At 60.2% G+C, this 11,251-nt stretch overlaps 1 protein-coding gene across 1 annotated transcript; it reads left to right on the plus strand.

Moving 5' to 3' along the window:
• Positions 1-2,606: 2,606 nt before the first annotated feature.
• On the plus strand, positions 2,607-10,773 carry GDPD2 (glycerophosphodiester phosphodiesterase domain containing 2). Its single transcript, XM_009881738.1, has 15 exons — positions 2,607-2,720; positions 4,064-4,167; positions 4,241-4,334; positions 4,560-4,619; positions 4,981-5,079; positions 5,454-5,547; positions 5,995-6,140; positions 6,615-6,697; positions 7,198-7,348; positions 7,897-8,112; positions 8,970-9,121; positions 9,473-9,620; positions 9,848-9,930; positions 10,404-10,432; positions 10,721-10,773. Exons 1-15 carry the CDS (start codon positions 2,607-2,609, stop codon positions 10,771-10,773), a joined length of 1,626 nt encoding a protein of 541 aa, XP_009880040.1.
• The last annotated feature ends 478 nt before the right edge of the window (positions 10,774-11,251 follow it).

Raw genomic sequence — 11,251 nt, forward strand, 5'->3', positions numbered from 1 at the left:
GAGTGGTATGGGGGATGATCGTCCTTGGCCCTGTGCACAGCTGAGGTGGGAAAGAAAAGGGGCTGCCTGTGCTGGTCCCATGCTCCGGAGAGCGGGGATGGGGAGCACAGGGCTGACTGCATGGGGGAGTTGTGGGGCATGAGGCTGGGAATGGGGGGTCTGGGCCAGGCTGTGCTGTTCTTGCTGATTTGGGGTCACCCTGTTCCCCATGCTGGTCCAGGAGCTCTGCCCTCCCTCCTGTGAGGTCAGGGGACAGCAGGGCTGGATGTCAGCTCCAGCTGACCTGCCCAGTGCCACGCAGCCTGGGCTGGCTTGGCTCTGTGTGGGCAAGGGGCTCTTGCCCTGCCTGTGGCCACCTTGTCCTGTGCCAGCACCCCTGGGGCACAAAGGTCTCTGCAGGGCTGCGAGCGCACACTGCTGTGTTGGTGACTGTAGCAATGGGTTTGTCACCCCTTCAAGCCCCCTGTGCCCCCCACACTACAGCGGGGGGTGTGCTGTGGGAGTTTTTGGTGAGAGCTGAGCAGGGCTCCCGATGGACCTCCAGGTTCCCCTTGGAGCTGAAGCAGAAGCTGAGCAGGATCTGCTGTGTGCTCAGTGCAGCTCTATTTGGGACCTGTGCCCAGGTGTGTTGCACAATAACTACTGGTGCCGCTGCTGCAGTCCCGTTCTGACCTGGGGAACAGGGTGACATTTTCCTTCCAAACCCTCCAGATAGCACCGTTGGTGTAGATTTGTGGCCAGTCCTGTGCTGCTGCCCTGCCAAGCTCCAGTCCTGGCAGCAGCAGCCTCTCGGAGCAGCTGAGTGCTGAAGTTCCACAGCCGCTCCTACTGTACTTTGCACATTTTGTGGGAGCCAGCCAGTGGGGTGGCAGGGTTTCCCTCAGCAGCTGCTGGCACCAGTGCTCTGCCTGTGTGAGCAGTAAGGTGGGCACAGGGCAAGTCCCAGGGGATGGGACTTGATGGAAGTTCCCTGATGGAAGTGGTGCCTCTGCTTCTGGTGACAGCAGGGGTATGAGCCGGCAGCTGGGGCCTCTGGGCATCAGGGAGGGAAACTGCCTGGTCCCGTGGCTTCCTGCTCTTGTGTTAGGGCTGGCTCCTTTGGTGTGATCACTGAGCAGATCACAGCTGCTGATCTGATCCCTAGAAGATGGAGGAGGCAGTGGATGTGGGTACCGCTGTGCTGCTCAGCATCCCCTGCGCCTTGGCTGCCTGGACCCCAGGGGATGGCAGCCCCCAGACCTCCCCCAGCCTGCAGAAGCCAGCTGGCAGGTTAGGGGTCCCCCTCCTGTGTTGGTACCCGGCTGTGCGTGCTCCAGCAGCCACTGCTCTGTGTGGGTCCTGGGGGAGATTCTGCACCCCAGCCCTGAAGACCAACACACTGGTGGTATTTGGGAGTGCGGTGCCATGCTGGGGTGCTGCTGTGTCATGGGGGAAGACCAGGCTCACCTTGACCATAGGCAGGGCACGGCAGAGCCGCTCTGGTGTGGCTGGCTGAGGATGGGAGGGCCTGGGCCAGCTCAGCTCCCCCTCTCCAGGGCCCAGGTTAGGGTGGAACGTGGCCCTGCTAGGCACACCCTTGCCCCCAACACTGGAGAGGATGTGGCTGGGAGGATGTGGTCGGCTGGCTCCCGTACCTGGCTCAGTGGTCGCAGTGAAATGAGTCTGGTTGAATCTGTGGGGTGATAGTGTTGTATGGGGTGCCTGGCCTGTTGGGGAGGTTGGGATGAGGAGGGGGAGCAGCTCCGCAACTCGGCAAGCAGTAGGGTTTCTCAGGGTGGATAAAGGGAGACCTTGTTTGGGATTCCCTGCTTCCTCCAGCCAAGCACCAGGACTCTGGGAACCTCAGCAAAGCATCCTGGCCCTCTCCCCTTCCCAGTGTGTGGGGAACCCAGTGGTAGCCCTGCAGCCAGCCTGGTAGTGTCCTGGACTGTAGCAGTGGGTTTCCCCCATGACTGTTCCTCTCCCTGCCCCCCATAGTGCTTGGACCAACAACCATCCGGCACCTGCTCAGCTGCAGCTCCTCCAGCCCCTCTGGGTTCCTGTTGCTGTTGGAGCCGAGCTGATGGGCTGCCAGGATGGTGCCGCCTCAGTGGGGACCTGGGCTTAGGGAGGAGGATGGAGACTTCCCAGGCTGTTGCACATACCCCCACCTGCATGGCAGGAGCCTCGGGCTACAGCTTGGTCATTGCAGCTGGGCTACTCCTGGGGAGTCTGGGTGCAAGGTTGTGTCAACCTGGCCGGCAAGGCTGATGGCCCCTGGAGCCTGCACGGTGCCCCTGGCTCCCAGGCAGAGTGCTGAACCCTGGGCTAGGGAGTAGGGCCTGCTCACTGCCAACTCCAGGCTTGTTCCAGCTCGTTGAGGTCCCAGGGCAGCCTGCGCGTGCACCCTGTGCTCCCGCTTTCCCTGGCATCACGCCTTGCCTGGGGACACAGCCAGCAGCCCTGCTATGTCCCAGGGCTCTGGGGCAGCCACTTGCTACGGTACCTGGACCCAGGATGCTGCAGTGCCCCATCCCCATGGGGCAGGAGGGTGAGAGGTCTGTGCCAACACGCTGTGTGCATCCACTGCAGGGCGCCTGACCGTTTGTCTGAGACAGCGCAGCACTATGGCAGACCCTCCTGGCTGCTGCCGCCCCTGTGCCACCTGCCTGCTCTGCCTCTGCTGCTGCCAGTGGATCACCGCCAAGAAGGAGAAGAGGAAGGGCCTGAGAACGACCAAGGTGATACCGTGGGTGATGCTGAGCTGGGGCTGGCCAGCCCCTGCGTGGGTGACTGGGGTGGGGAAGGGCTCCGGCTGGGGGGCTCAGCCCAGACATTGGGCTGCTGACACCTTGTCACTGGTCCTGAGCCCCAAGAGAGCTGGGATCCTACCTGGCACCCTCTCAAGAAGGAGAAGAGGAAGGGCCTGAGAACGACCAAGGTGATACCGTGGGTGATGCTGAGCTGGGGCTGGCCAGCCCCTGCGTGGGTGACTGGGGTGGGGAAGGGCTCCGGCTGGGGGGCTCAGCCCAGACATTGGGCTGCTGACACCTTGTCACTGGTCCTGAGCCCCAAGAGAGCTGGGATCCTACCTGGCACCCTCTCTGTCCAGGGACTGCCCTAGCCTGGAGCAGTGGGAGGGTGAGTTGTCTGTTCCTGCTGGGTGACAAGAAGGGCAGAGCAGCACGTTAGCAGCAGCGAGGCTGAGCCGTGGCCGTCCCCTGCCCAGCTGAGCGTGTGTCTGCGGCACAGCTCACGCGTGCCTGGAGCTGAGCGCTGTGCTCCCTGAGGGCTGAGTGTGGCGGGCAGGTCCCGGGGCACTGAGTGCCTGGCAAGGCACGCGGGAGGCACGGTTCTTGGGTTGGGTGTGGCCCCTGCTAATGGGGTGCTGGAAGGGGGTGTCCCCAGCAGTTTATAACCTGGGAGGGGTGAGGCCCTGGGATTCTCTGCGGTCTCCAACTCCCATGGGAGCGGCTGTGCCGCTGCTTGTCCCATCTTGCCTGGAATGTGTGAGCTGGTCCAGGCTGCTGAGTGTCCCGCTCAGCACCTGTGGCACCCCTCACCTCCATGCATATGTGGGGCTGGAGACCCTGAAGCTGAAGCTGGATCTGGCTTTGGCTGGGCAGGCAGGAGCCGTCAGCAGGCTCCCTGCTGTAGTGACAGCTCTGAGGCACAGCACCCCTCTCCACCTAGCCCACAGATCACCCAGCTGGAAGGGAACAGGACCTGGCTCCCTGCCCCTTCCCATGTCCAAAGTCCCAGCCCGCTCCCAGTGGCTGCTGCAGGGGAAAGGAGGCAGTCCTGCCACAGGGGCTGTCCTCCCCAGTCTGGCCTAGGCAGCTTTTTAGCTTGTAGGAGATACTGGTCCATCTTGCTGTAGCATGGGTCCAGCCAAAAGAGCTCTCCTGGGCAGCTCTGTTCCCTCTCCATGGGGCAGCTTGGTGCCTGGACCCATGAGGCCAGTGCCTGCTGTGACCCCCTGCGCACCCTGCTGCAGCCTGGGTGCTCCCCAGGGGCCTCAGCAACCTGGCCGAGGCCCACATGCCCTGCTGGTGTGTGCATAGCTGTCCTCTTTGGCTTTCAGTGCGACTGCGGCTGGTTCCTTTTCCTCTTCTGCGTCTTCCTCTTCACACTGGTGTGGCTCTACTTCGCCATCATCATCCTCAATGATTTCCACAACTTCAATGAGTGAGTAGGATCCCACCTCCTGCCTTGCTCCCCATGTGCCCCCTGCCCCTCTGACCATCCCCTTTGCTGGCAGGTACATCTTCAAGCAGACGAAGTTGTGGCTAGACTGGTCCCTGGTCCTGCTCATAGCTACGACCGTGCTGATCACCTACTCAGCTGTGCTGCTGGTGAGCCCCGCTGATCCTGCCTGGGCTAGTAGGGGTATGGAGCTGTGTGGAGCACAGGCTGGCTGCTATGCCCTTTCCAGAGCCAGGTGGAGCCAGCAGCATTCGCCCTGCTGGAGCTATGTCAGCCTCAGCATGGCCAGGGACCCTCTGGCTGAGTGCTGTGCCCTTAGAGGGCTGAGGTGCGGGGTACAGCCCAGCTCTGACGTCTCCTTGTTCTTCTCATAGGTCCTTGCTTTGTGCTTGCAGCTGTGTGGCCAGCCCTTGAAGCTACACTGGCTCCACAAGGTGAGAAACTGGGGGTGCAGGGAGATGGTGCCTGCCCTGGCTGCCCGTGCACCTTGGAAAGCTGTGACCCACCTACTGGGGCTGTGTATGGCTGCTGTCACCCCACTGGGTGGCTGTGTGTCCCCGCTGAGCTGGGCTGCAGCTGTTACTCCCCCAGACACATCTCTGATGGGAATACTCCCCTTGCTCACAGTGTGGCGTACAGAACTCAGCTGCAAACCCAAATGGGGAAGTGGGGTCTCAGGACTTGCAGGGGCTCAGGAGGAAGAGGTGAGGGCTCTGCCTGCCCTGCCAGGGCAGAGCCCAGCTGGCCTGCAGGATACTGTGTGCTCCCCTAACTGCCCTGTGCCCTGCCCCACAGACCCTGCTGATCTTAACTGCCCTGGTGGTAGCTGCAGCCTTCACAGGGCTGGGAATAAAGTGGGCGGAGGAGTGGAGAAGTGCACGCATCTCGCTGCAGGTGAGTCACCTCGATACCAGGGACTCCCCCGCTGTACCCAGTACCTGGCCTGTGGGGATGAGCTGAAGGGTGGTGACTGGAGCCCCTAGCATGGCTGTGTGCCATGGGGGTTAACGCCCTGCCCTTGACTTATGCTGCCTGGCCAGGTGAGGTGCTTCTGCTGCTCTCGCAGTCCTGCCTGGAGCAGCTGCAGTCAGGGTGACGAGCGGTGGCTGGAACAGAGTGGGGAACCTGTTCAGTCCCCCTTGGAGCCTGTCCTTCCCTCCCTGGCACTATGGCTCTTCCAGCGGTTCTGGCTGCAGTGGCAGACCATATGGATTTTGGGGACAGGGTCTGGGCTGGTGCTGGCTGACACCCTGGCTTTGCCTCCCCAGGCAACAGGTCCCTTCCTGCACATTGGAATCGTGGGGGGAATGACGCTCCTTGCCTGGCCTCTGGCCAGCTTCATCTACCGCACCCGCAACACAGGTAATCCACCTCCGAGGTCTCCATCTCCCCACTTGGCTGGTGCCTTGCTTCCTACCACCCAACTGAGCATCACTGGTGGTAGAGTGGCCCACAGAGAGGGCCAGTGCAGTGGGAACAGGTCCCCAGGACTCAGTCTGGTAGCAATGCCTGCTCTTGGCTGCTGCTTCTCATGCCCAGCCCTTGGCGCAGCTTCAGCCCTCACTGCTTTGCAGTGGATGGCAGGGCTGTGGATGGCAGACTGAGTCCTGCAGAAGTGCTGGGTTGGGGTACAAGGACATGTAGTGGGCCAAAAATAAATCTGCAGTGTTCCCGAGACTGGGGATGCAATGCCTGACCTAGGGCAACCATAAGTTAATGACAGGTGAAGCAGCCTTGGCTTATTTCTAATGGCCTGCAAAATACTTCCTCTGTACCTCACCCCTCTATCTTCTCTGTCTCTGCCTGCAGGTCTCAAGGTGTTTCTGTTGTTTGTGTACTGCACGGTGATGATCGCACTGTATCTGGCTCCTCTGGGAATTACCTCCCCTTGCATCATGGAGGAGAACCAACTGCCCCCCAAGCCAGCCCTGGTTGGCCACCGAGGAGCCCCCATGGTGAGTGACCAGCACTGGCAGCGTCCTGGCACAGTGGTCAGAGTGAATAGGGCAGGCTGCTCTGCCACCAAAAGCCAGGCCAGGGCACGCCGGCGCCTCAGACCCTTGCTGGGTCGGGATGAGCTCTGGCCAGCCCAGTAGAGAGGGGTCCCCACACCAGCCAGGGCAGCACAGGGCGAGGAGGGTGGGCGCAGCAGCCACAGGGCAGAGCTGATTGCTGAGCACTGCTGGACCAGGAGCAGACGACTCTTGGCAGAAAGCCTGGCTGCATAATGTGGGCTGAAAAGCGGGACTAGGCAGGCTCTGGCTATCTACCCCCAGCCCTTTTCCATCCCCAGCCCTACCAGGGTCACCCATTGCATTGTGGTTGCCCTAGAGCCCAGCCACGCTGCTGCGTGCAGCCAGGCAGGGTGAGTGCCTGCCTCCTGCCCCTTCCTGCCTGTGCCCTCTGCGCTAACACTGTTCCTTTTCCAGCTGGCCCCCGAAAACACCCTCATGTCACTGCACAAGGCGGTGGACTGCGATGTGCAAGTCTTTGAGACAGACGTCATGGTGAGGTAAAGGGGACTCGGAGGGAGGGAGGAAGGGGCCTGTGTATCCTGGGATGTCACCTCCCACATGGGGCATTCTGGAACACACCTGGAGGACTGACATAGCCTGAATTTGGAGGCAGCTCTGTTCAAAGGGCTCTGCCATTCCCACCTTCCCAGTATGGGACTGGCTCCAGCTTGGTGTCCCAACGATCTGGGAGAGGTACTTGGTTTCTGTCCTCCTCACGCAGATTGCCTTCCATTAGGGGAGGGGCACTGCTTGGAAGAGACCCTGGCTCTAATTCATCTCATGCAATCCTGCTATGGGGACAGCTGTTGCAGTGAGCAAGGAACTACTTGGTTCCTGGCTTGGTCTGTAGGTGTTCTGTGCTTTCCAGACACTCACCCTTTTGTGTAGAGGACCACAAGCAGGCATGAGGGTGGGGGGAAGGGGGCAGAAAGGCCAGGGCAGGGATAGGAGACAAACAGCTTGCAACACAGAGCTTCCCTCTCTGCTTCTTTGCCAGTGCTGATGGGGTCCCGTTCCTCATGCATGATGAGAAACTCATCAGGACCACCAATGCCCAGGATGTGTTCCAGGAGAGGGCTGCCCTGAACAGCACCGCCTTCAACTGGACAGACCTCCAGCAGTTGGATGCTGGCAGCTGGTTCCTGGAGGTCAGGATGCCCCTGGGGTGGCTGGTCAGGGATGGGTGCATGTGTGGGTGAAGCATGAGCCCTGCCCTGGAGAAAGTTCCCTCTGCAGCACTGGTCCTGGCAGACACCTGGACAGGGTGCAGAAGCACTTTCACGCCTGCATGAATCCCTTGGGTGCGGTTATGCCCCAAGCTGGGCTTTGTTCTGACTCCTCAGCTGAGTCATGGAGGTAGCTGGTTTGAGGGGAGATGTCTCATGCGTTTGCTCTGAGCTGCACAGCCTGCCTGGGCTTGGAGGCCGCTGTGGCAAGGCTCTTCCCAAAAGGTGACTAACCAACTGCTGAGCTGCTCTGAGTGCCCACGGGTGTTGGGGCTGCTTGAACTGTGCTGTTAGTGGGGAGAAGGGTAGAGGTGCCCCATGGATGTGCATGGGAAGCATCCCTGTGCCTGTCTGCACTGGAGGGCATGTGGATAGGCCAGTGCAGGAAACTGAGAGCCAGAGATGGGCACCAGTTTGGGAAGCTTACAGGTGGTCTGCCTATAGTTACTAACTCTCTCTCACCCCTGCAGCGGAGGCCGTTTCCCACTGTGCAAAGTCTTTCTGCTGATGATCGCTCCCAGGTGACTAAACAGAGGATCCCATCCCTGGAACAGGCGCTAGAGGCAGCCAAGCAGAGCAATATCTCTGTCATGTTCGACCTGCGGCCTGAGAACCACAGTGACTACCAGAGCTTTGTCAATGCCACCCTGGAAGTGATCTTACAGTCAGGCATCCCACTACAGCAGGTGAGCTGCCCATCACCCCACCACTGGCGGGCTCTGCTGTCACAGCCCTGCTGTGCTGAGAGGTGCCCCGCCAACCCCACTGAGCATCCCTACCACTCCATACACCACATCTCTGTATGTGATCCCTGCTGGGGAACCCGGTCCAGGTGTGGGGTTCTCTAGCTGGGACAAGTTGCCAATAATTAGGCGTTAATGCTTGCAGCTTCAGAGCCCTCCAAATACCATGGTGCCCCAGCACTGGCCACCCTGGTTGTGTAACCAGTGACTCAGTCTAGGGAGGTGACCAACAGTGCCAGCAAGAGCAGGAAAACAATGCTGAGGCTTCCACCTCCCTGCACTGTGCCACACCTCTCCCTGCAGCTCTTGAACTTCTGCTGCAACCTTCTGGGTCGTCTTTGCACTTCACCCAACTTCTGCAGCACAGGATGTGTGCTGCCTTGAGGGGATGAATTAGCCCCCAAATCACTTTCCCTTCTTGGCTTTTTGGGAATGTGGAGCAGGAGGGGAGACAGCAAAGACTCGTACTGTAGTGCTGATCCAAGGTGCATTCTTGCTGCAGACTTGGGGCCAAAAGGGTGCACTGTGTGATCCGTTCAAGGACCCAGAAAGGACATAACTGCTGCTGCTTTCTTAGCTTGGAACTGCTCAGTGGGGTCTGTTGTGCTTATTTCTTGGCTGGGAGGAACTCTTAAGAGACTGTCCTGGCAGAGATCCTCATGGAGGAGCTGAGTGTGGAGACGGGGGCAGGAAGCAGCTGTCTGAGTAGGCCATGTATGTCTGGACCTGCAAGGAAATATCGGAAGACAGCAAACTCTGGAGCACCTCTCCTCTGCATGTGCTTTTTGGCTCTTGCCTAGGTCCTCTGGCTGCCGGATGGGTTCAGGGAACAGGTCAAACAGCAAGCCCCAGGCATTCAGCAAATCTACGGCCGGAAGAGACTCCGGAATGAGAAGGAGCCGCTGTTGCATGTCAATCTGCCCTACCAGGACATGAGCTCTGAGGAGATCAGGTGAGAGCCCTGTGCCCAGGAGCCTGGGAGCTGTGGGGCCTGGGCACTGTCCCAGCTCTGTGCCAGGGACCAGCTGAGGCTGAGTGCTGGCGCGGTGCTGGCAAGGGCAGGGTGTGTGCTCCAGCCTTGCGGACAAACATGCCTTATCAGGCAGGGCTGGTGCAGGGGATGGAGCTGGCTGCAGTCCTCTGCCTTGCCAGCAAATCTGCCCTGGGTCTGGCTCTCCAGACAGTTGCTCCATGTGGCTGCAAATGCTGGATCATATCCCAGATAGACAGTCCTCTCTGGCTGTACGCTGAGTGTGCCGGCACCCTCCTGTCTGCTGCTCTGACCATGGCTGTCCCTGTGCAGGCAGTACCGCCAGGACAACATCTCTGTCAACTTGTACGTGGTGAACCAGCCCTGGCTCTTCTCCGTGCTGTGGTGCTCTGGGGTGAGCTCTGTCACCACCAACGCCTGCCAGGTGCTGAAGGAGATGAAACACCCCATCTGGCTGCTCGTAAGTGACCCCTCCATCCTTCACCCTGCCCCACAGCCCTGTGCCCCAGGCACTAGCGCGTCCCTATCTGTAGCAGCCCCGGGCAGCCAGAAGCCTGGAGGGTAGATTTTGCTCAGTGCTCTGCTGGTGTGACCCTGTGGAAGGGACTGCTGGCACAGCAGGCTGGGCTGTGCCCCCAGTACACCACTCCTGGCTGGTGTTCATGGCTTGTCTTGTTGCTTTTGCAGCCCAGCAGCACGTACCTCATGATTTGGATTGTTGTAGACTGCGTTTCCGTTCTTGCCATCCTCTGGGCCTTCCTCTTGGTGAAGTACGTTTGATCCCTTTCCCCCGCCCGGGGGAGGCGGTAGTGTGCCCTGGGTGGCTGGTACTGTTACCATAAGTCCATGTGCTGTATCAGTACATACCCAAACCTGGGCGTATCTGCTGCCACCCCCCTCTGGACTCAGATCCTGGGGGGTCCTCTCCTGTCTGGCTAAGTGAGACAGCAGTGTGTGGAGACAGCTTTTATCACCAGGCTGCAGCTAAAAATCTGGCCTGACCCCTCCTCAAGGTGCTGGGTGCCTTAGTTCACCCTTCCTAGCTCTCTCTGCACCCCAGGGCTTGCTGGGCTGAAGCTGGGGGACATTGGCCCTGCTCCTTCACCAGCGCTGCAGGCACGGAGAGCACATCCCTGTGGGTCTGCGTGTCCTCTGGGGCCCCCCAGCCTCAAGCTGGGAGCTTGGGGGAGGGAAGGGGGAGGCTGGACTGACATGCTAACATTGATCCTATTCCATCTCCTAGGAAATGCTCCCAGAGAAGACGGGCAGCAGGTGAGTGCGCACACATGTGAGCTCCCCTCCTTCAGAGCCAGGCTCTGCCTGCGGGACTCTCCCTGGCAGGCAGGCAGCTTTCTCCTGCCCAAAATGACAGTGGTTTGGGATGGCCGGGGGAGGGAAGGGAATCCCAGCCCAGGGAGTTCCTGTCCTGCCCTTAGCAAACAGCGCTGGGGAATCCCACATTCCCCAAGTCTCCGCAAACCTGCTTTTCAGGCTGCTCCGCCTGTCGCTGTGGGATGGTGGCTGCCAGCCGTGACTGTTTTTTCCTCTCTGTGTCCCCAGAGTCCGAGACAGACGTGCTGCTCACAAAGATCAACAGCTTGATGCAAGAGTGACCCCTCCAGCCTGCATCAGCCATGGGGAGGGGCAGCGAGAGCCCTGCGCAGCTCCAGCGAGGGGCAATCCTCAGGCCAGCTTCCAGGCTCCTTTCCTTTGCAGACTCCTTCCTGAGCTTCCCCTCCCCCCGTAGCCTTCCTGACTCCTTGCGTGGTGCACAACTGCCCTCAGCTGAAAAGACCTGGAACTGGGTTGCCTGTTCCCACGGACAGCGAGGAACTGGAGACTGTGCAGGGTTTTCCTGGGGCTGGCTGGTGCCTGGGGGCTGAGGGCTTCTCCAGCAGTGCTGGGGCCAAGATCTCTGCCCTGGCGTTTGGACACTGGTGGGGGATTTGAGTTGCTGTTTGGCGCAGGGGAAGGCAGTCTGTCACCAGCAGCTCCGCAGCCAGTGCTGGGAAACCTTGTTTAAAGTGCGGCTGCCCTGGGGGCTGCCCTGCCCCATGGCTTGAGGAATAGGAAGGGGGGGTGAAAAGGGGG

The sequence above is a fragment of the Charadrius vociferus genome, unplaced genomic scaffold (assembly GCF_000708025.1).
Source record: "Charadrius vociferus isolate BGI_N301 unplaced genomic scaffold, ASM70802v2 scaffold472, whole genome shotgun sequence".
NCBI classification, from domain to species: Eukaryota; Metazoa; Chordata; class Aves; order Charadriiformes; family Charadriidae; genus Charadrius; species Charadrius vociferus.